Consider the following 27259-nt stretch of genomic DNA (forward strand, 5'->3'; position numbering starts at 1 on the left):
ATGTAATGAGATCCCATAGCAAACACTACAGGTAATGAGATCCCATAGCAAACACTACAGGTAATGAGATCCCGCAGCAAACACTCCATGTAATGAGATCCTATAGCAAACACTACAGGTAATGAGATCCCATAGCAAAAACTACATGCAATGAGATCCCATAGCAAACACTACAGGTAATGGTATCCCATAGCAAACACTACAGGCAATGAGATCCCATAGCAAACACTACAGGTAATGAGATCCCATAGCAAACACTACAGGTAATGAGATCCCATAACAAACACTACGTGTAATGAGATCCCATAGCAAACACTACAGGTAATGAGATCCCATAGCAAACACTACAGGTAATGAGATCCCACAGCAAACACTACAGGTAACGAGATCCCACAGCAAACACTACAGGTAATGAGATCCCATAGCAAACTCTTCATGTAATGAGATCCAATAGCAAGCACTACATGTCGGCCTGGGGTCAAGATAATGTGATCCCGTAGCAAAAACTACAGGTAATGTGATCCCGTAGCAAAAACGACAGGTATTGAGATCCCATAGCAAACACTACAGGTAATGAGATCCCATAGCAAATACTACAGGTAATGAGATCCCATAGCAAACACTACATGTCGGCCTGGTGTCAGGATAATGTGATCCCGTAGCAACTACCGGTAATGGTATCCCACAGGAAACACTACAGGTAATGAGATCCCATAGTACACACTGCAGGTAATGAGATCCCATAGCAAACACTGTTACGTAGAAAATATATATATATATATATATATATATATATATATATATATATATATATATATATATATATATATATATATATATATATATATATATATATATATATATATATAACATCTTTTCTCAGTATGTTATGTTTCACTTGAAAGTGTTGCCGGAAGAACTCTGGGGATACCATGCTTCGATAGATCAACTCTCAGTTAATGATGAGGATTCTTCACCCCGTGTTAAACAAGGGCTAACTCAGCTGGAAATAGGACTGATATGTGGGTTTGGTTTGGTGACAGTTCTTGGACTGGGTGTAATTGTATTGTGCTTTTATTGTAAAAGATGCAAGACAAGCCAGAAGGAAAACAAAAGTACATCACCCGAACAATTGCAGATGTTGTAAGTGTCATTTTATGGATGTGTTTCTGTGAGTATATATTGAAAACATAACCACCTGCCGTATTGGTTGAAATGTTTTGTCCTAGTATGGACATGCGACTGGCTTACAAATCTGATAAATTTTTTGATAGAACAGTTCAAAAGTTATGTAGATACATGTCGTGCAATTGGAGGCATAGTAGACTAATTCGTTATTAAAGCACATGCATAGAAACACGAACAAATAAGCATCAGGAACTCGTCATTTGGGAGTTTATATACAACCTTTAAATCTCTTAATGTACGCGTCATCATTCATATGTGCCGTCAAAATAAACTTTGAAGTCAACCTTGCATGGTATTATAGTTTACATATTTCCTCAGGACAAATGTTTCAGTCAAAACTGAAAAAGTCAGATTGTGACAAATGTATCTAAGTTCCAGAATTCTAAATTTTAGTCTTGATTGTACTGAAAGATCTGATAGTGCACCTGACGGCAACATGGGTTAAATTATTCAAAATTGTAATAAAATGAAACGTTGAACAGAACTGTGTGGCTGATAATCCAGACCTGTAGACGTTGGACTTGTACAGGTAGTCTAATTTGATGTGCTCAAATAATAATAATAATAATAATAATAATAATAATAATAATAAACATAATAATGATTATAGCCAAAATAATTAACATACAAAAATTAAATATATTAATAATAATAACAACAACAACAATAATAAACATAATAATGATAATAATAATAAACATACAAATAATAAATATGTTAATAATAATAAACATAATAATACTACTATTAATAAACATAATGATACTAATAATAATAATAATAATAATAGTAATAAATACTAGCAAATAGTTGACAAAAAGCTATGCTGTATTGAAAAATTTCGGCGTGAATAGAAGGCAAATAAATAAATAACCTGTCACACTTTAAAAACCTTTTGTTACAAATCTCCATACACAACACTAGGATTGATTCAGTAAAGAATAATTTGGTCCCATATCATTACTTCATTTTTATTTGAAGGATAATATATCGACAGTACTTAAAATGCATGTCATATATATTTTATTTTACGGATTTTCATTCATACCATATGTCTCTACTTTTTTCTATTCGTGAATTTTGAGTTTGAATCTACGAGAACATTATATTCATTTGTTCCCTTTTCATCCAAATATCGGATGCAATTACCTTTGACATCGTACGTGCAGTTTCGCAGTCTTATGGGAAATCATGCAATGCTCCATTGCGTGGATATCAGCTACGTTTCATGTTCATACTGTTAAAGTGGCTTGTTTAGTGTATGAGGAAAATAGTTTACATCGATGGTATTTTGGTAAATACAATATTCCAAAGGTACAATATATTCACAAGATCAATACACACACATAAAATCTAAACAGCACGTTCATTGACAGACGTAGCGGTTTCGCATTAAAGCGTGCTTATTGGTCTCTCTTCTTTTATGTGTTGTCTTAAGACCTGACTGGTGTTTCAGAATTTAGGGTAATCTGTACTCCACAGCCGCAAACACTGTACATCAATATTTAGAACGTACTACCGATGTGCCACTTTGTATGAATGTGAAATCGAAAATGTAGACACTAAGAAACGTATTGATAATGTATATATTTGTTCACATATATGCATGACATGTAGGACAATTTATATTAATGTGTGTATGACATGTAGGACAATTTATATTAATGTGCGTATGACATGTATGACAATTTATATTAATGTGCGTATGACATGTATGACAATTTATATTAATGTGCGTATGACATGTATGACAATTTATATTAATGTGCGTATGACATGTAGGACAATTTATATTAATGTGCGTATGACATGTATGACAATTTATATTAATGTGCGTATGACATGTATGACAATTCATAATAATGTGCGCATGACATGTATGACAATTCATAATAATGTGCGCATGACATGTAGGACATGTTATACTAATGTGCGCATGACATGTAGGACAATTTATATTAATGTCTGCATGACATGTAGGACAATTTATAATAATGTGCGCATGACATGTATGACAATTTATATTCATGTGCGCATGACATGTATGACAATTCATAATAATGTGCGCATGACATGTAGGACATGTTATACTAATGTGCGCATGACATGTAGGACAATTTATATTAATGTCTGCATGACATGTATGACAATTCATAATAATGTGCGCATGACATGTAGGACAATTTATATTAATGTCTGCATGACATGTATGACAATTTATAATAATGTGCGCATGACATGTAGGACAATTTATATTAATGTCTGCATGACATGTATGACAATTTATAATAATGTGCGCATGACATGTAGGACAATTTATACTAATGTGCGCATGACAGTTTAAGTCTCCTAATTTTGGCACTATTAAATCACAGAACACTTTTTGTAAAGTTTTTTTCTATAATTGAAAAATATTGATATGCATGCATTTTTTCTAAGTAGTTTTGATGTTTAATGATACAAAATAATGTTTTGTATATATATATATATATATATATATATATATATATATATAGTTGATTGAAATAAACAAGTTTGATAAGATTTATTAACCGCAAACAGTGGACTATAAAGGTGAAAAAATCTAAAAGGATTTGTTAATCACAAAAGAAAGATTTACTTTGCAATAAAGATTGTACATTTGTTCTGTCTTGTTCTCTTGGAAGGCAAATTAGTTTAGTTTATAACTACATGTAATAATAATAATAATAATAATAATAATATCTGTCTGGAGATGCCCATACTTGTGAATAACCGGATGATTCTGATAATCGGCATCCAGATAAAATTCGTTTTACCGTAATTACAATATGTAGATAGATATTACTATATAGATCGTCATTTAACTAATCTAAAGCCACTCTCAAGGCCGTAGAGAGCGATCACGGAACCTGGGGTAAGAAACACCAGGGCCTCTCTTTGTTCTTGTTTAATAAAAAAAAAACATTAAAATAAAAATTAAAAAGTGTTGTTTGGCCCGGGCTCTCTTATGATATATCCCCGGTTGCCCCCTTCCCCTCTTGTCGGCCCTGGCCACACTTGTTCTATATTTGCATGTACTCTGATGAAATTAATACGCATACAAATCGTCATTGCCGTTAATAAAACATTTTCATTTTGATACACGGATTACAACCACACCTATCACTTCCGCATTATCCCACTACAAACGACAGCCTTGAACATAATGCGTGGATTCCTAGTTCATATGTTTCTGGAAATATAACATGTATAAGTGAGCGACTGCCTTTATAAATGACACATAATGATCTTAAATGCAGCAGCATCTTACATACATGAACACACACCTGAACAAATAAATATCCCCATACATGTATTACATACATGAACACACACCTGAACACATAATTACCCCCATACATGTGTTGCATACATGATATGATGTCGGTTGGTTATTTCCTGTTTTAGAACAACACTAAATTGTTGTGAAGACTGTTTCAAAACATAACATATTTCTTGATTGTATAGCCTTATTTTACTAGGAATGTGTATGCTACAAAGACGACGCTTTATGTACAAATATACATGTCAGTATTGTTTTTTATTTTCATCCTGAAATAATGCATACACTGTAAACAGCTTGGAGTGTTTCTCCAGGTAGAACATGTTACTATTTTGGATGCATGAAAGAAAACATAACTTTCTTAGAGTTCCGTCTTTGGAATGTCCAAACCGGCATTATTTATAATTTTCAAAATACACAGCACACATGAATAATGAGATTGTATTTGTCACGTGACCTTCATTCCACTCTTTCTTTCCTACACTGAAATTATGGTTGACCTAAAAACCATAAACAGGGATTCGTTGATTGCACATTTTATCTAATTCAATAAATTTATATTATTGGAGCTTTCCTTGTCGACCATCAAACTGTTAGTTTTCGTTTCATTTTACAAAACAAAGCAATGTCTAGTCCATCATTACTTAAAAATGATAGCGTTGAATTGGTGCTTCCTTATCGTCAAAATAATAAGACTGTCGATATTGGCAAGAAATAATATATTTGGTAGACTAGTCCTGGAATCAATAAATTTGTCAAGACCAAAGATGAAAGATTATCGTAACATTAACGTTAAGACATTTGCAACATTTTATGCAATAGAAGCATTGACTACTTTATTTCCCTAAAACATCTCTTAGATATTTGCAACGTTTTGTTTGAAAGAACGCCAGATTGTAATGATTGAGATATAGACTAGATACACATATAGACTAGATACATATATAGATTAGATACACAAATAGACTAGATACATATATAGACTAGATACATAAATAGACTATATATATATATAGATTAGATACACAAATAGACTAGATACACATATAGATTTGAAACACTTACAGACTAGATACATAAATAGACTATATATATATATATATATATATATATATATATATATATATATATATATATATATATATATATATAGACTAGACACACATATAGACTAGATACACTTATAGACTAGATACATATATAGACTAGATATATAAATAGACTAGATACACTTATATATATATATATATATATATATATATATATATATATATATATTGGACCAGATACATAAATATACAAGATACACGTTTAGACTAGATGCATATATAGACTAGATACACATATTGACTTGATATACATATCGAATAGATACACAAAGACTAAATGCATATATAGACACATATACAGACTAGATGCAAATATAGACTAGATACACATATAGATTTGATACGCTTATGGACTAGATACATATAGACTAAATACACATATAGACTAGATAAACATGTACACTATATACGTATATTGACTAAATACACATATTAACTAGATACCCATATGGACTAAATACGCATATAGACACACATAGAAATACACATACATACTAGATACACATAGACTAGATACACACATAAACTAGATACACATATAGACAAACATATGCACATATATAAACTAGATACACATATAGACTAAATACACATATAGACTAAATACACACATAGAAACATATATAGACTAGATACAAATATAGACTAGATATACATGTAGACTAGATTTACATATACACTATATTAGATACATATATAAACACACATACTGACCATCTACACTTATACACTAGATATGCATATAAACTAGATACACATATACACTAGAGATGCAAATAGACTATATAAAAATATTCACAAGATGCACGTATATACGCAAAACACATGTAAACTAGATACAAATATACAATAGATAGACATAAAGACTAAATACACATATAGACACGCATCGAGACAATATACACATATTGACTAGATACACATATGGAATAGATACACATGAACACCAGATACACATATATATTAAAGACACAAATAGAAAAAAACACATATAGACTAGATATACATGCGCATTAGATACACATATACACTTGATACACAAATACACAAGATAAACATATAGACACAAACAAACCAGATTCACCTATAGACTAGATACACATATATATAACTTACAAATATAGAATAAATACACATATAGACACGCGTATACACGTAAAGACTTGATACACATATAGACTAGATACATATATAGATTAAAACATATAGAAAAATATGTAGGCTAGATACACATATACACTAGTAGTTAAGGGGGACACCATAGGGACAATGGGACTTATCATTAAAAACACCCCTGGGACGATATAGGGACTATGTAAATTTAACATGGGGAAAAATCGTGGGACGATATAGGGACAAGGGGAATTAACATGGGGAATAAATCGTGGGACGATATAGGGACAAGGGAAATTTAACATGGGAGAAAAAAGCAATTCTAGGGACAAGGGGAATTGAACATGGGAATAGAGTTTGGGCTTGTCTAGGGACAAGGGGAATTTAACATGGGTTTTTTTATAAAAAAAATGAAATAAAAAAAGGGGTTGGCAATTGAAAGTCAATCTCTTTTCGAGACCTATGAGTGGCCCTGAAAAGGGCCTTTGGGTTTATGTTAATATGCCCTTAACTTAAAGGGCATCTGCGGCATCTTCTTGTCCTCAAGCTGCGCCTTAGTGTAGGGCCATAAATCAGAGTCCTCTTGAGGCATCCTTGTCTTTCCACATAGACTCTTCGTATCCACAGACTGGTGTCTGACTTGTGGACAACTGTCCACTTGGATCGGACATACATGAGCATGTCCGTCCTAAACATCATTGAAGACACAAGGGTGGATGATTCGACTGTGGTCCACACCTTGAGGCGCCGAGAACAGGTGAATGAATGCAGTGAACTGCGCTTATTTATAGGCAGAGGAAGGATTGAAACGGATTGAGTTCACTGACCAATCCAAACACGCGTTCCAACATTCAGTCAGTCCGCATTCAATCCGAAGAGAACAGTCTGTGACGTCACGTGGTCTATGTAGATTCGCTAGCGCCTGTGCGGTGTCAATCCATGCGACAGTGATTCAACATGACGGAAACTCAGAAAACGATTCATTGGGGTGCACCAGCAGTGGAGACCACCCAAGGGAACCCGGACTTACTTTCAGAAGAGGTGAATTGGGATTTTGTGGATTTTCTTACCTCGCAAGAATTTGTTCCGGAACCTTCGTCACCTTCATTACCACACGTGGAGAATTTTAGACAGAGACAGAAAGAAGAATTGGAGAAATTTATACAACGACAAAAGGAAGCGGAACAAGCTTTTCTTTTACAGCAACAACAGCAAGAAGAGGTAAGAAGAAAACAACAACAACAACAACAAGCAGCAGCAAAGAAACAAGAGGGTGAAAATCAAACGGTCACGGTACTGTTAGACATTTTAGCGGAGTTAAGAAGTCTGAAACAAATGTATCAGACTTCTTTATCACGACCGAAGAGAATACGACCTTCCCGAACTAAACACGCCAACCCTGTGACTAAGCCTACCGTACCACCCTTAGTGATTTCAACCCAATCATCATCATCAGAAGTAGGCCTCGGCCGTGGCAAAGGCTTAAGGCAGTTAAAGTTGATTGCTTAAACTCACCCCTACAACAAAAACCAAAGGCCCTTTTCAGGGCCACCCACTTCTCTCGAAAAGAGATACACTTTCAATTGCCAATAACTCAACAACCCCCCCCAAACCCCCCCCCCCAAAAAAACCCCATTTTACCCCTATAGTACGTGTCTGTGTATGAGTGCGTGAGTGTACGTTCTTATTTTAAAATCAAAACCCAAATACACTTACCTTATATAATTAATGTATTCTTTTATCAATAGTTACAATCCAATTCACAATTCACAACAGAGCACTTTAAAAAGTTCATACACTTCTTCTGTCTCACTGTTTAGTCTCTCTGTTTTTTTCAAATTCTTCACCGTCACAGTCTTTTCCTCCTCTTCCTCCTCACTTTCTTCCCTTCTTATTTTCTTCTCCTGTTTCTTTTTCTTTACCTGGCTGCTTTCTTCCTCTGAAGAATCCCTCTCTTCTTCTGAAGAATCCTTCTTTTCTTCTGACTCCTCTTGTTTCTTTTTTGGGCAATCTGGAGACCAATGTCCTTTTTCTTGACAATAATAACAGGTATCTTGACTTTTGTCTTTTCTAGCCCCTTTTTTCTTTTTTGATGGTCTGGACACTCTGAAGACCAATGCCCTTTCTTCTGACAGATATAGCAAGTATCTTGACTTTTATCTCGAAAGGAAGGAGAGTAGTCCGTCGGCTGGTCTGAAGAGAATTTTCTAATGACCCCTCGCAAAGCTCTGATAAAACGTTCCATCTGGGTAGTCTCTTCCATCGTTGTGCTCGGTTTGAGAGTGAAATGAATAGTGAAAGGACAAGAAACACACCCTTTAATATACGCTGGTCTGCCATGACTATAAATTAGTCTATGGTGTTTAAACTTTAGTCATTTGACGTTTTGCACTCAAGATGAAACGATCCAATTCATTTGAGAAGAAAGAAGAAGAAAGTAAGAGGCAGAAACGTGATCTATCGCCTCGTACCAGAGCTGAAGTCTTGGCACAAATTCATGCCAGTGATTTTGAAGAGGACATGAGTGAACCAGAATCCAAACCCTCTAAACAAAGTTCGCCACCCTTAGTCAACCCTGAAAAATACTATTCCATTCGAAAGACCGAAAAGCGCTCCTCTAGAAAATTTAGAACCACGGCTTACAAATACACGGTGAAGTTTAAAGATTTCAAGGCTGAAGTACCGTTAGAGAAAGTAGAAGGGTTCATCACCGGAGTGTGGGATTCTTTGCTCACCACACTCAAGCGACAATGTCAACCCAAAGAAGACGATCGCTTGAGACTCTCCATACAACACGACGGTTTGGATCGAGTTTAGCACCCCTGCAGAATTGACCGCTTCCAAAGTCATGGACAAAATTCAACACGTACAACAATCCAATGACCAGTTTGACATCACCGATGGAAAAGCCATACTGGACATGACCCACGTCTCTCCTCCTCAAGGGACTGGACGCAGAAAGATGTTATTGGTGAACGAGCTTTGCAGCATTAAGCGTAGCCTCGTCCAAATTTACAACCCTCAAGACCAGATGTGTTTAGCCAGGGCTATCGCGGTGGGACGAACCTATGCCAACAAAAACGACACGGTAGAATGGAAAAGAGCCTGGGAGAATATTCGAAAATCGAACCGAGCCAAACAACGAAGTGAAGCAGAACTCCTGTTGCAACAAGCCAGACTGTCCAAAGACACACCCTGTGGCATTCCTGAGATGCAAAAATTGCAAGATGTCCTAGCTCCACGATACACCTTGAAAGTGTACCCTCAAGAAATGCGCGGGCCTCTGTTGTTTCGAGGGAAAGACTTTAAGGATGGAAAATACATTCATGTCTATTATCACGATGAACATTTCGATACCATTACCAGTATCACCGGATTCCTGGGATACAAATATTACTGTGAGAAATGTGACCATGGTTATAATAATCGAGAGTAACACAAACATTGCGGATTGAAATGCTCAGGATCTTTGGCCTCTCAACCCTGTCTGAGCGAAGGAACTGTGCATTGTTCAACTTGTCTGCGCACGTTTGTCAGCCCTGCCTGTTACCAACAACATCTGAAGACGCAAGGTTCACAGCAGAAATGTGCTTGTCAACTGCTGAGATTGTGCACTACCTGTGGACAAGGCATACGTACCAATAATGCCAAGGCACACGTTTGTTCAGGAAAGAAAAAATGTCACATTTGTCACCACATCGTGGACTTGGAACACCAATGCTACGTGCAAAAATACCAACCCCCACCAGAGAAAGAGGACGGTCACAAGAAGAAGAAGAAAAGCAATTTCATCTTTTTCGATTTCGAATGCATGCAAGAGACTGGTATTCATATTCCTAATTTCTGCGTGGCTCATCGAGCGTGCGAGAAGTGCATTCAAGAACCTATCTTCAGTCATTGCCCTCACTACAGCAAGATTCCTGGAGGACGTGAAAAAATCTTTCGGGGACCGAACACGCTAGCCGATTTCGCTCGATGGGTCTTAGACCCCATCGACAAGACGTGGAGCCAAGAGGATATCGAACGTTACGGAGATTGTCATCGTCATGCTACGGTGATGGCTCACAATTTCTCCGGATACGATGGACAGTTTCTTTTGAGGTACTATACGGAACATGGCACCGAACGTCCTAAAGTGACTTTGAACGAAGCCAAAATCATTTTCATGCAAGTGGGACAAGTACAGTTTAAAGATTCGATGAGCTATTTGGCCATGCCTTTGAGCCGAATGCCTAAAACGTTTGGAATGACAGAAATGGCTAAAGGGTACTTTCCACACTTTTTCAATACGGAAACCAATCAACGCGCCGTTCTACCCCACTTACCTGAGGCTCACTATTACGACCCCGACAACATGCGTACCGAACAACGAGAAGCTGTCTACGCTTGGTACCAGGCTCACGCCTCGGACCCTTTCGACTGTCAAGAAGAAATGCTAAAGTAATGTCGTTCCCACGTGGACATTTTACGGCGTTGCTGTGGAAAATTTCGAGAACTGTTCATGGAACACGGAGGGGTCGATCCTTTGAAAGAAGCTTGCACCATTGCCAAAGCGTGTTCCTTAGTGTATCGACAACGATTCATGCCTGAAAAGACCGTGGCTGTCATCAGTCCTCAAGCGACCAACTATGTCAAACGTCAATACTCGGTCAAAGCCCTACGCTGGTTACATTACTTGTGCGACAAGGAAAACAAATGGATTCAGCATGCCCGCAACGGAGGGGGCGAAAAGACCATCGGAACGCATCCTGTCGATGGCTGGGACTTAGAAAACCCCAAGATCGTGTACGAGTTTAACGGTTGCTTATTTCACGGATGTCCCGTCTGTTACCCTGATCGTAGCACTAAAAATCAGTTTTTACAACGAACCATGGAAGACTTGTACCAGGCCATTTGTCAGCGACGCCTAAAGTTAGAACAGGAAGGATACCAAGTGGTGGAAATGTGGGAACACGAGTACGATCACCGTTTGAAAACCGATCCCGAGTTTAAACGCCTCGTGGAAAGTTACCAGTTCATGGACCCTCTGAACCCGAGGGATAGTTTGTACGGAGGAAGAACCAATGCCACCTGTTTGCTGTACCAAGCTGGCGAAGAGAAAGGAGAAGAAATCAAATACTTGGACGTGTGTTCGCTGTATCCCTACGTGTGCAAATATTGTCGCTTTCCTGTAGGGCACCCACAATTGTTCACGGAACACATCGACCTGAAAAACATTCGACAATACGAAGGTCTGATCAAATGTAAAGTTTTGCCTCCCACGGACTTGTACCATCCCGTGTTACCTCACCATTGCCAAGGCAAACTGATGTTTCCTTTTTGCCGTACTTGTGCCGAAACGTGCAACCAAGATCAGCCTTGTCAGCACACCCAGGAAGAACGTGCCTTGACGGGAACCTGGGTCAGCGTAGAATTGTTCAAAGCTCTGGACATGGGATACCAACTGTTAGAAGTGTACGAAATTTGCCACTTTCCCAAGACACAACAATACCACAAGGGTGACCCCAGTCAGAAAGGCATTTTCGCAGACTACGTGGATGCCTTTTTGAAACTGAAGCAAGAAGCCAGCGGCTATCCTTCCTGGTGTCACACTCCCGAAGACCAAATAAAATTCAAAGAGAAATACTATGAACAAGAAGGCATCTCTTTAGACCACATCGAGAAAAACGAAGGCAGGCGATCGTTTGCTAAAGTAATGTTAAATTGCTTGTGGGGTAAAATGGCACAACGACCGTGTTTACCCAAGACGGAATATTTGACAGAACCTTCCCGCTACTTCCAGATGATTCACGACAAAACCAAATACATGAAACACGTGGACGTCGTTCGCGAGGATTTGATCTTGGTCAATTACGAAGAAGATCTGGACTTTGTACAAGACGACCCCTTTGGAAATGTCATCATTGCGGCTTACGTGACAGCCCATGCTCGCTTAAAATTGTACGAAGCTTTAGAACTGTTAGGGGAACACGTCCTGTACTTTGACACGGACAGTTGCATTTACATCCATCACCCGAGTCAACAGCACCCTGACATCGAAGGAGACCGTTTAGGAGCCTGGACAGACGAACATCTCGACGACAAGATTCTAAGTTTCGTCAGTGGTGGTCCTAAAAGTTACGGCTACGAATACCGGGACAAACAAGGAGAAGTGCACACGCAGTGCAAAGTGAAGGGATTGACTCTGAATTATCGTACCAGTCGTGTGGTGAACTTTGGGGTATTGAAAGAAGCCTTGCAATCTGGAGAGGATGCAAACTTTAAAGTGACCACCTATCAGCCCCACAAGATTGTACGTTTACCCACTCACCACATCGTCAGTCGACCTTTGGAAAAAGTCTATCAAATCGTGTACCAGAAGCGAGTGCGACTTCCCAATAATTTCACCTTACCGTATGGACACGTTAGTATTGGTCTGTATATAAAAAGGAACCCTAGGCAAGATCGATAGTTCATTGTGACTACCAAGACCAAGCGAACAAGATGAATACTTTCAGAGAAACGCAAAACAAGTTTAGAAAGGCACAATTCAAGTGTGGGGCTTCTGAAGTGGAATGCGATTGTGAGCCTTGCGATGGGTACGATGCTGTACGTTGTGACCTTAGCGATGCCGTAAAGCATCATGGGAGCTTTGTTCTCTCTACCCCTATCATGGAAAGTGATGCTGTGCGTGTCAAACCTGAGGGATGCGAAAGCGATGCCGCTCGTCCTCTTGGAAATTTTACTGGGTTTCGTTTTAAAGGTGGATGTTCACCTTCACGTCTACCCCCCTACGGATGTCGTCCAGCCCTGAGCAAACTCCTGTCCATGTCACCCAACCCTCATCGACACGAACCTGTGAAAGACGAATATTCGTTTCCTGTGCGTTTGTCGGAATACTGCAACTTTGAAAATCGTCTTCAATCGTTCAAAGGAAAATGGCCTAAGTATCTGGGAGACCCGACCCCCGAAGAATTAGCCAGAGCCGGATTGTTCTACTTGGGCGAAGGAGATAAAGTCAAGTGCTTCAGTTGCGGTGTGTCACTTCACCACTGGGAACCGCAAGATTCTGCCTACGTAGAACATGCTCGATGGTCACCGAATTGTCATTACTTACCCTTAGTGGGACCGAGACATTAAAGTAACTTACCATGTCGTTGACGAAGAAGAAACCAGTTTGGCTAGGAGTCAAATGTTGGACATCACCGAGACCAGTATTTAAACTTCATTTCAAAAACGATATTGAATCATTACCTAAAGAACTACAAGAGAGGATTTACAAGGAAGTTTGGCAGGGACTTGCCAGAGTGAAATCTCAATGGGTGACTGTAGAACTTTTGTGCCGAGAAATTCACAAGAGGAAAGTGAAAAAAAGCCAACCAGTGTGTTAGATTTCTCTGGGTCAAGGGTGTATTCATCCTATTATATCGCTTTAGACCGTTTACATCAAAAGAGTTCAGTGACATTCTTGGACGTTACCCTGAATGACAGTGGTCAGAAATTACTCACTATGTGGATTACTTTTGCTCTAGGAGAAGATTGTGAATTGTACGGACTGACCTATTCATGGATACTTTACAAGAGAACATTCGTGCTTTGCCTGTGGAGTTGAGAGAATGCATTTACCGAGAGCTGGTCAAAATACAAGTCAAACGTAAAGAACAGTAGCATCCGTTACGTCACCAGATCTTTAACCACTGGTACCTGAATGGTATAAGAGGACTGATTCTTCAGAAATTGTTTCAGTGGTCAGACCTTGTTGAACACTTTCAGTTAGTGAATGAACTAAACGTTCGTAATTTTGTTTACTTCGAGATTCACCTACTGCAACGTATTGAGGAAGACGAGTTAAAGGATTACCAACATATTTTACGTGGAATCTGCTTAGCGGAAGACGTAACATCTAGACAAACTCTGACGTTTCGGTTACAGTATGCAAGATTTAGATTCCCTACTGGAGAACGAAGATGTCTAGTTAGAAATTACCTTTATTGCTTCCGAAACAAAGAGACTATAAAATCAGGCTGCCATGCCACGGATTATGTCATATGTTATTGAACAGATTCCGTGGAAGGAACTCAATGACCATATTCAAACCGTGGATCATTACCATCGATTATTACAAGAACTGTATCCATTCAATTGGGGTCGACAAGTGGTGTGTGTCTTAGTGACTTGTTTTCTGGGATTTCGTTTACCAGCCGATTCTTTGTGGACTCTTTACGAACAGTACTTACCACCCCAATGGCCTTAAATGGTCACGAAAGACTCCTTTTGCTCAAAGCCTTGCGTTTTCATCTGGATACTTCTCGACCTCTACGGGAAAAAAAGATTCGTCAACTTTTAGCTGCCCAAGACGTGTATGACGATGTGTGTGTAGCTTGTGACTTACACCCCCTTTGGACAGATGTCCGTGCCTGGAAAGAATGGGATTTTGAGGCTTGGACCCAAGAAGTGGCCCAGTATGCACGAGAGTTGTTCAAGGGAAAAAGTTACTTTTCAACCAGTGTTAGTGACGGTACCAGAAGAACCCGTCACCCAGGACAGGACTGTCGTGGACAGGCCTGAAAGACCCTTTCGGGAGGAGACTTGTGTGACCTTACCCCCTATAGAACTGGTCAGAACATTACCCAAAACATGTTGTACAGACACTTGTGTTTATTCCACGTTGATGGTTATCATGTGCCTTTTATCATTGTACTTAAGCCTTTGGCTTTTATGTATTTTTGTCTTTCGTATTCATGTTTAAAACAGTCAATAAACGTGTTCTGAAAAAAAGTATATAAACTCTTGTCTTGTTTGTTTTCGTGTCACAAGTGACATTCCTAACACTATGGCTACCTCTGCTGTCTCTCCTTCCTCTTCCTCCACTGTCAAAGTCGTTGACGAACACTTAGATCGTGCCAGTTGGAAGGCTTTGTATCCCTTTAACATGCTCATTGCTGGACCTAGCGGTTCAGGCAAAACCGAATTCGTCAAACGTTTGATCGAACATAAACATCATTTGATCGATCGACCACCTCAACGCATCGTGTGGTGTTACAAAGAGTGGCAATCGGCGTACAACCTCTTGCGAGAAAGTCAAGGCGATTCCATCGTGTTTGTGGAAGGCATTCCTAAAGAAGACGACGACATCGTCTCTGACTCCCGTCAAACTCATTTGGTCATTTTCGACGACATGTTAGGAGAAGACGAAGAAGAAATTAAACTGTGGTTCACGCGCTAAGGGCATCACCGTAATGCCAGTGTCGTTTACATCACTCAAAATTTGTTTCAACAAAGTAAAGCCCATCACACCATCAGTCTCAATGCGCATTACGTGGTCTTGTTTAAAAGCCCTCGAGATAAATTACAAGTGCAAATCTTAGCCAAACAGTTAGGGACGCCTTGGCTGATTCAGGCGTACGACGATGCCACTCAAACGCCACACGCCTATTTACTCGTCGATTTGAAACCTACGACCCCCGATGATTTGCGATTTCGTACCCACTTGTTTCACCACTGGTGCCAAGACGGAGGGCCTGTCCTGTACACGTCTCCGTCCTCGACTTAATTTCACTCCACAAAACAAATCTATAAAAACCTCAGACCCTTTTCGTCTGTCTCACACACATTTTGAACATGACGTCCCTTCAGTCGCATCTTCCCGTCAAATTGATTCGTGACTTGCATGGCATCAGTTGAGAAAAAAATCCACAAATACGAGCTCGTGTCTTAGAAGCTAGTCTCAAAGAAGTCTTACGATGGTTCACGGTGACGGCACGTCAATTACTCCAAGGAATCATTCAGATTACTCATCAAACAAAACGCTTTTTTGATCGAAACAAAGTCGCTTTGACCCAACTGGCCGATCCCCGCATCGACACTCAAACCAAAAAAACAAATCATTTTGAAACCTGGAGGGAGCTGTACTCTAGGAGGGGTCATCATTCGCTCTCTCTTAAGATGGGATATTAATGCCCCCAAACTTCTCCCCAAGAAAAAAGTCCAACGAAGCTCCAAGAAGAAGAAAAAGACCAGGTCCCCAAGGAGAACTTCTCCAGTGGCGGGACCCTCCTCTTACCAGACACCACCCCGGAAAAAGAAAAGAAGCCCCCAGAAAAAGAAACAGAGAAAAAGTCCCCAGAAAAAGAAAAGTCCACAGAAGAAAACTAGTCGCAAGAGAGGCACTTCAGCCAGGACGCAACCTTACACTCGCAAACCACGACCTGCAAAGGCGGTGACCGCATCTCCGGCAGCCTCACTTTCATCCACTTCTCCGTTGATGACACCAAGAACTGAAGAGTACTTGGAGACGTTGATCACACCAAGAACTTCTCCGATGATGACCCCAAGAACTTCCCCAGTGGCAGGACCCTCCAATTTAGTGGCAGTGGCTGCTGCTCACAAAGTACCTTCTCCCAAAATCAAAGTCCAAGAAAGATCGGGCATGTTACAAAGTTTACTGGATTTGCCCCAGCAAGAACTGGCTCGATTTAGTCCGTTGCGTACCCCTGCACGACGTGTCATGCCTGTGCTGAAGTTGATACGACGTAAAGACAATCAGTGGCGACGCGTTCCAGTATAAAAAAGGCCTGTAACCAAGTAGGGTATCAGTGTTTTGGTGCTCCAGAAGATGTCACCCTCCAGAAAACGTCCCTCTTCTAAACAACCCCAAGGAAGGAAAAGGAAAGGACTGCCTCCTCGTTTAGTCAAACATGGGGACATGTTATCTGTCCTGTTCAAAGCTTCTCCACCCCTACGAAAAAAACTCATTCAATCAGCCTCCAAAGAGGTCATCGATACCGTGTTTGCTGTTGGAACGTCTTGAAAGGCACGATCCCTTTGTCCAAACACCAGAAACAATGCTTAGGCAAAAATCGTCACGTTCTTCGCCAAATGGTTCAAAAGAAGATTCCCATTGGTCAAAAGAAGAAGATGTTGGTCCAACGTGGAGGTATTTTACCCCTCTTGTTAGGCCCCTTACTTAAAGGAGTCTTGGGAACCATGTTGGGAGGACTGGTGGGAGCAAGATAAAAAGGCCCTCGGAAGTCCCAAGATCTCAGAATCGACCCCTGACAACCCCATGGAAGGACGAAAACTAGCTTTAGCGCCTTGCAAACGATGGATGGAATACCATCGTTGGCAAGAACAACGCACCCCGCATTTACCTCCCAATCCCCATTTGAGCGAGATGTCCCAGTTACAACACGAATTGCAGTCCTTGATGGATCGCCAAGATTTGTCCGAAACAGAAAAATCGCAAAGGTACGGTCAACTCTTGCAACGACTGCAACTCTTTCACCAGAAAGCTTTAGACGAAACAGCTCTACCCACTCTGAAAGATTTTAAGACCATGATGAAAAGTCCAGCACCATCATCACTACCAGTACCAGTACCAGTACCAGTGACCAAGACAGAAAAAGGAGAAGAAGAAGAAGAAGAAGAAGAAGAAGAAGAAGAAGAAGAAGAAGAAGAAGGGTTTCAAACTCCACCAGAAAAAGTACGCAAGTTAACAACACCACCTACCTCCAGAACTGGATGGATTAAAAAGATGATGGCCACCCCTTCTTCATCACAAGAGAAAAAGAAAGTGAAGACAGAAGTGAAGACAGAAGTGAAACAAGAACCGATATCCCCTGTTCACACATCCTCCTCCTCGACACCTATTGCCGGTCGCACACGCAAAGCATTGCAATCCAGGAAAATACCCCAAGAGAAAAAGAGTAGCATCTTCCAAGAGTGGGTGCCTTATTAACACACAAACACAAAAAAATGGAAAAAGTGTTAGCCAGCATTTACTACGATCCCTCCCATCCTGCAGGTTACGCAGGAGTTCAAAAATTGTATCGTGCTGCCAAAACGCGACTGAAAAGTCTCCGTTTACCTCAAGTGCAACGATGGTTACAAGAAGAAGCTACCTACACTTTACACAAACCCATTCGTCGCAAGTTTGCCAGAAGTCGCACCCGAGTGGAAGGCATCGATCATCAATGGCAAGCCGATTTAGCCGATGTCTCTCATTTGGCCAGCTACAATAGCGGATACAAATATTTGTTTTGTGTCATCGACGTCTTTTCGAAATTTGCCTGGGTCGTGCCCTTGACTTCCAAATCGAGCAGCGAGTTAGTGCGAGCCCTGCAACGAGTGTTGAAACAAAGCGGTCGTCACCCTCTTCGATGGCAAACGGACAAAGGTACCGAATTTCTGAACCAAGCTTTCCAAAAAGAATTAAAGAAACGTGACATTCATTTTTTTACCACCGAGAATCCCGAAACCAAAGCCAGCATCGTGGAACGTTTTCAACGCACTGTGAAAGAACGCATGTGGAAATATTTTACGCATCACCACACTCTGAAGTACATCGACATCTTACCGCACCTGGTGCAAGCGTACAACCAATCTTACCATCGAAGCATCGGACGTGCCCCGCAAGACGTGACTCCCGACAACGAAGTGCTGGTGTTTGAGCGCCTGTTTGGTACGTCCCCGACGAGGGCTGTCCCCAAGAAAAGTGGAGACTTGACCGTAGGAGATTGGGTGCGCATTGGCAAAACCAAACGCACTTTCGACAAAGGTTACTTACCTAACTGGACGACCGAATTGTTTCGTGTCACTGGACGAGTGCATGGCCGTCATCCTGCCGTCTATAAATTGGAAGACATGAACGGAGAAGTGCTCAAAGGAACGTTTTATTTGCCCGAGTTACAACGTGTGACCAGAAAAGAAGACGACGTGTACGACATCGAAAGCATTCTCGAACGCAGAACCCGACGTGTCAAAGAAGCCAAAGTACGTTGGAAAGGATATCCACCCAGTTTTGATTCTTGGATCGACGCTTCGCAAGTCATCGACTATAAAAAGAAGTGACCATCATGCCCTTTCACACAGACTCAGCTACGTCGACCACTCCTTCACCCAGTTCTTCTGTGCAAGATTTACAAAAACAACCCTTGTGGGTGTGGTGTGGAGAACGTGTGCCTAAAACGCAAATCGTCTTTTTCTGCCAAATCTTTGTGGTGTATTGTGTCATCGGGGCAGCCATTGCCAATTTGAGTTTGCAACAAGGAGACAAACAATTGTGGACCATTTTATTGAGCAGTTGCATCGGCTACCTGCTTCCTAATCCCTCCCTGAAATTCACCTCGAACGGGAACCACGGGAACCTAGTGTCCAGTGCCAGTGCCAGTCACCACTCCAACCACATCCAGAACCCCATTTTGAGCGGAGACAAGCCTCTAACTTCCAGTAACCCCTCGGAGAGCCACAGAACTCTGGAATTATAAGTGACCAAAACCAATTTTACTTAACCTTACCCAGTGACAGTTCCATGGAGGTGTTTCCCAAGAACACGTTGTGCTGTTACACGGCCAAATTACCTCAGGCCATCCCATTAGATCACGAAGCCCATTGGGAAGTGGCTTTGGTAGAAATGATTTATCCAACACAAATCAAAAACATCACTGAAACTCAAAACACTTTTGACGTCGAAATTCTGGACCCAATAGTGCAGCAAACCATGACGGCCACTTCTCAACATAAATCACTTTCCAAGACCCCAATACCCCGCAGCAGCAGTGACCCTTCTCCTCCTTTTTACGTTTATCACTTTAAAATTAACTCAGGCCATTATTTTAGTGGCCAACATCTGGTGGAGGCCATCGCTGAAAAATTCTATGCAACATTTGACAAAATTCTGACCGGACTGAAAAAACGTGTCACCATTGAGTACCACAAACTGTTTCACCGTCTACTCACCAAATTTGAAAGTGAGGAAAAAAGTATACGTATTACATTTTGCCCAGAATTGTATGACATTTTGGGTGGAGACCTCAATTTGGTCACGGATAAAAAGACCAAAAAGATTGAGAAAGCAGAGATTGACAACAACGGGTATTTTGCAAGGTATTTTCGTTTCCCGGTAGAACTGAACCAGGGACTGAATTTGATGTTCGTGTGCTCCGATGTGGTGGAGTACAACGTGGTGGGACACACCTCCGTGCCGTTACTACGTGTCATTCCTTTCAAAGTAAATTCTGCCACGGCCACTGACGAGGAAGGTGGAAACACTTATCACGTCCACCGCGAATTTGTACATCCTCACTATTTGCCTGTCAGCAAGTCGTATTTGGACACGGTCAGCATTACTATAAAAGGAGATTTGGGACAAAATATTCCATTCACCAAAGGAAAAGTCACGGTGAAACTCCATTTTCGAAAACGGTTCTCTCACGATTCGTAAGTTATTTATCCAGTGTACCGAGGGGTTGCTCGACAGCGAGGACACGGTTTAGGAGATATGTTAAAATCCGCCTTTCGTTCGGTGGCCCCGGTGTTTAAACCGATGGTGACACGCGGATTGCACGCCTTGAAAGATGCGGCACTGACGCAAGGCAAAGAATTTCTCCAAAATGTCATCATCGACAAACAAAACCCCAAAGAAGCCTTCATGAGGGCAGGCACAAATGTCTTGCTGCAAACGGGTAAAGACCTTTTGGGCCGACGAGACACACCTATAAATGCCCTGCACGCTACCGAGTCAAGCATTCAGCAAGGACAAGGCAGAAAGAGACGACGAAAAAACACCTTTTCACCAGAATTCACACGTCTAAAGCTAGAACGGCAAAGAAAAGAAGAACCGTTCGAGACTGTTCCAAGTCGGAACTGGATCTGTTTGCCATGCCCCCCACCATGATGACCATGCAAGAATCCCAATTGGTGGAATTTCACCCCGTCTCCTCTTTGACAGATTCTGCTCCCATCGAGTTTGCAATCAAGGGACAGCCCGAAGATTACATCGATCTGAATAGCAGTTACTTGTACTTGAAAGTCAAAGTTCTAGATAAGAATGGAGGTGGTATAGATGGTGACGAGAAAGTAGCTCCCGTCAACAATTTCATGCATTCCTTGTTCAGCTCAGTGGACTTGTACTTGAATAACAAACTGGTCAGCAGCAGCATGGATACTTACCCTTACCGTGCCTACCTGTAAAATCTCTTGACGTACGGAATAGATGCCACGAATACTCATCTCAATGCTTGTGTGCTATGGGAACCTGAAGAAGCGACCAAGTTTGACATAATAGATAAAGACAATGACGGCATTGAGGAAAGACGAAACAAAATCAAAGATGGAAAGAGTTTAGAACTGATGGATCGTTTGCATTTGGACATGTGGTTGCAAGAGAAATATTTGCTGAACGGGGTAAATGTTCGCTTGAGACTGAATCATAGCAGTACTGCTTTCCATTTGTTGGCTGATTCTGATGCTACTACTGGTGGCAATCCTAAAAGGAAAATCGAGGAGGTCAAACTCTACGTACGACGCGTGGAAGTGTTACCCAAAGTGGGAAACGACATTAGTCAGACATTGAGCAGAACGACCGCCAAATATCCCATACGACGTGTGGAAGTGAAAACCTTCACCATTCCCACTGGACATCATTCCATGATCGAAGATCATCTGTTTCAAGGACAGTTACCCAAACGTTTAATCCTTGGTATGGTCAAGAATTCAGCCTTCAACGGAGACTTCACTAAAAATCCTTTTAAGTTTAAACACTTTAAGGTGAAGAAAATCGAAGTCAGTCGCGATGGCAAGACCTTGTGTACCAGACCTTTCGAACCTGACTTTAGTGACACGAAGATGAATTACTTGAGATCGTACTTGTCCCTGTACGAAGCCACCGGCCAGTTAGGGACCAACACCAGTCACGGTATTACATACGACGATTACGCTGGAGGCTATGCTTTGTGGGCTTTCGATTTCACTCCAGACCAAGGCAGTGACGAGGGACATTTCCACCCTATAAAATCCGGCCAGATTCGTGTGGAACTTCAGTTTGCAGAAGAAGTGAAAGAGACAGTGAACGTCATCCTGTATGCAGAATTCGATAATACGATAGAAATCAACAGTTTGAGAGAAGTCATTCTAAACTATTAGAAGCTATGGAAGACTGTTATCCCTCTTTACCTAGTGGAGAAACTTTGGACATGGAATGTGAGGAGACCGTGGAAGGAGAATCTCAAAACAAAGACGAAGAAGTTGTCATGATGAAGTCGAGATGGCCAGAACAAGAAGCCCATTTAGTCTCCTGTTTTGCCAAACACTTGGTCGAAAAAATGACGGAATTGATCAAGAAAGATTGCTATGGATGTCAAAACGATCATCCCAGTCAAATTCAACACGATAAATGCCTGATGCTGAGTCAAGAAGAAAAATTGGACGAGTATCTGGACGAAGCTTGGAGTCTCATCTCGGACGAAGTCGTGTTGCTCCAGTGGTATAAAGACTTGCGTGAACATTCTTGTCCACCATTAACCACTCAAGAGATCGATCGTATCGAAGCTCTCCTGAATCAAAGTGAGGAGACGAAACGAAGAAATGGTTATTTGTCAGACATTTTCTAGCAAAAGGTCAGGATCGAATTGATGACTTATTATTACCTGTGAACAAGAAAAAAAACAAAACATGGATACCTGGGAACTTTATTACCTTTTGATCCACAGTTCGTATACGGCTTCTTGGAATCCTGTCGTCTGTGCTAAAGATGAACTCCCTCATCGCAAACCTAAAGACCATCTAGCTTACGTGATCAACACGGACGACAGTCATCTCCCAGGAACCCACTGGGTAGCCGTTTACTTTCCTCAAGAAGGATGTGTGGAATATTTCGATTCGTACGGATTGCCCCCTTTGGAAGACGATATCATCGACTTTATGAGAAGAAATGCTCAAACCACCCGATTCAATAATGTGAAATTAAAAGGCACAGATTCCTTGGTGTGTGGACAGTACTGTGTGTATTTTCTGCATCATCGCAGCCTGGGTTATTCCTTAGAACATTTAGTGACTCATTTTGATCCTCGTTCTTCTTCAAGAAACGATGTGAAAGTAGATCAATGGTTTTGTGACCATTATGCTTATCTTTTGTCTCAAGCTAGGAAACGTAGTGTCCATCAATGGCCTAATGACTTCCAACAGTGGAAATCACAATTTCATTCACAACGTTGTCAGCCCTGTTTAAAGTAGAGTGTTAATTAAAAAAAATGTTTGTGATTTGAAAACAAATGTTTGATGTTTTATTGTTGGATTATTAAGAAATAACAATCGATTTGTCAATGTGTGTATGTAGAGTAGTGTGAATATAAACACTGACTCTTTTTTATAGTGTGAGTGTATGTGTTTGTGTACATGATTGTGTGTTTGTAAGTGCTCACGTACGTTTGTGTGGATAGTAGATTAAGATCATGTTTTTGGCTGTTTGAGGTGTGGGGAGAGTAGATTTGGGGTTTGATTGGATTACTTTGCGTATGTGAATAGTATATTGAAGTGATTAATGAAAATTTTTTAGAATAGTGATGGGCAGTATAAAAAAGTGAGTGAGTGTTTCTTTTAGGTCCGCGCGTTTGTTAGGTTATGATCTAGGTAAGATCAATTTTGTTTTAGGGGGATGTTTACCATCACGTCCGCGCTTTCACTATAAGAACCCACAATATTCGTCGTTCAAACCATTCTACAAAGAATAAAAAAGAAGATGGCTTCGAACCAGCTTGATAAAATGAAAACATTGCAAGACGTCCTGGACAATTTGGGTATGATGGAGCAAATGTTAGTGAGGTTAAACGAGGATCACCATTCTTATAGCCCCCATCGAGTGAAGATGGAGATTAACAACTTAAGAAAAGTAAAGGAAATGATAAGTGCTGTGATGAAAGAAATAAAGGAGGAGAAGGAGGATGAAGAGGAAAGGATAAGGATAAGAGCATGGAATGAAAAAATTGAAAAAGAAGAAGAAAATGAGAAGAGGAAGAAAGAAGAGGAGGAGAAGAAGAAAGAAGAGAAAAAAGGAAGAAAAGAAAGAAAAGAAGAGAAAGAGTGTAGGAGAGAAAATAAGAAGTTGGTGGAGAAATAGAAGAAATTAGAAGCAGAAGAAACCCAAAGGCCCTTTTCAGGGCCACTCATAGGTCTCGAAAAGAGATTGACTTTCCATTGCCTACCCCATTTTTTTTATCTTTTTTATTTTTATTTTTTTTTAAATCCCATGTTAAATCCCATTCCCTTGACGCTATATAGTCCCACCCTGTTTAAATTCCTTTGACGCTATACAGTCCCATATTCCCATGTTCAATTCCCCTTGAGGCTAAACAGTCCCACGATTTTTCGTCCATGTTAAATTTCCCTTGAGGCTAAACAGTCCCACGATTTTTCTCCATGTTAAATTTCCATTGAGGCTAAACAGTCCCGGGGGGGTCTGTAATGCTAATTCCCATTGAGGCTGAATCGTCCCCTTTCACTACTTACACTAGAGTCACATATAGTAGATACAAATATTTACTAGATGCACAAATACACTAGATACACATATACACTAGATACACATATACTCTAGATACACAAACACACTAGATACACAAATACACTAGATACACATATACACTAGATACACATATACACTAAATACACCTATAGACTAGATACAGATATAGACTTGGAACACATATAGACACATCTATTGACTAGATACACATATCAACTACATACATATATACAATTGATACACATATCGATTATATACACATAAACTATATAGACATATTGGCTAGATGCATATATAGACACATATAGAGACTAGATACACATATAGACTAGACACATATGTAGACTCCCATAGAGACTTGACACAAATATGGACTAGATACACATGCACAATAAATTCACATATAGACATCCATAGAGATTTGATACACATCTATACTAAATACACATACTGACTACATACACACATATGCAGGCATACCGACTAGATATACAAATAGACTACATACAAATATAGACTCACATAGAGATTATATGCAAATATTGACTAGACACATATAGGCTAGATACACATATAGACTAGATATAGATGTAGCCACTTAGAGAATAGGTACAAATACATACTAGATACACATATAGGCTAGAAACATATATAGACTAGATACACATGCAGATACACATATAAACTAGACACATATACACTAGATATTCATCTGCACTATAGACACATATACACCAGATACACATATAGACTAGATGCACATATCAACTAGTTACACATATATGCTATATACATAATATAGGCACTCATATACACTGGATACACATATACATTAGATACATATACACATTAGATACACATATACACTACATACACATATACACTACATACACATATACACTAGTCGTACATATATACTAGATACACATATAGACTTGATACACATATCAACACGATACTCATATAGACTAGATACATATACTAGATACACATATAGACTATATACACATATAGACTATATACACATATACACTAGATACGCATGTACACTAGATACACATATGCCATATATGCACATATATACTAGATTCAAATATAGATACACATGTAGACTAGATACACTTACACACTACATGCACATATAGACTGGATGAAAATATACACTAGATAAACATAAACATACACACATACACTAGATAAACATGTACGCTAGATGCACATACACACTAGATACATATATAGACTAGATACACATATAGAACCACATGAAGACTAGAAACACATAAAGACTGGATACTCATAGAGACTGGATACACACATAGAATATATACGCATATAGACTCGATACAAATATAGTCTAAATACACATATAAACACAAATATACACTAGATACACATATACACTAGGTACACACGTAGACTAGATACACATATAGAAACACATATAGACTTGATCCACATGTATAATAGAAAGGTATATATACTAGATACACATATAGACTAGATGCACATATAGACTAGGTACACATATACACTAGATACACTTACACACTAGATACACATATACACTAGGTACACATGCACACTAGATACACTTACACACTAGATACACATATACACTAGATATACATATACACTAGATGCACATATACACTAGATACACTTACACTCTAGATACACATATACACTAGATACACATATAGACTATATACACACATATATTAGATACACATATAGACTATATACACATATACACTAGCTATGCATGTACATTAGATACACTTGTACTCAAGATACACATAAACACTAGATACACATATGAACTAGATAAACCTATACACTAGATATAGACATATATAGACTATATGCACATATAGACTAGATACACATATACACTAGATACACATATTGACTAGATACACATATACACTATATACACATAGAAACTAGATACACATAAAAACTAGATACACATATAGACCATATACACATATACACTAGATACACATATATAATAGATACACATATAGACTAGATACACATATACACTAGATGCGCATATAGAGTAGATGGACATACATTTCGTGGAACTTCAAGAAGCCTATCATACATTTGCTGCCAAGGAAACAAATTCTTCTGCAACTCATTATCAAATTTCTAAGTTTTTGCTGTTATTATTTACTGAACATAATCTAAGTTGTACTTTGTTTAATAACCATTTCAAGAATGACTCATACTCGTGTGTGCACAGCGCCAACGCTCTTACAA

General features: G+C 39.8%; 1 protein-coding gene across 1 annotated transcript in view; it reads left to right on the top strand.

The window, feature by feature from the left end:
* Positions 1-3713, top strand: part of LOC149792885 (uncharacterized) — a 64881-nt gene extending 61168 nt beyond the window's left edge. The window contains exon 8 of the mRNA XM_089966251.1: positions 906-3713. Coding sequence (XP_089822377.1) covers positions 906-1147 — 242 coding nt within the window. The 3' untranslated portion in view covers positions 1148-3713. The remainder of the gene's footprint in view (positions 1-905) is intronic.
* The last annotated feature ends 23546 nt before the right edge of the window (positions 3714-27259 follow it).

This window comes from Sinohyriopsis cumingii, chromosome 8, assembly GCF_028554795.1.
Source record: "Sinohyriopsis cumingii isolate HCF-2022 chromosome 8, ASM2855479v2, whole genome shotgun sequence".
Taxonomy (NCBI): domain Eukaryota; kingdom Metazoa; phylum Mollusca; class Bivalvia; order Unionida; family Unionidae; genus Sinohyriopsis; species Sinohyriopsis cumingii.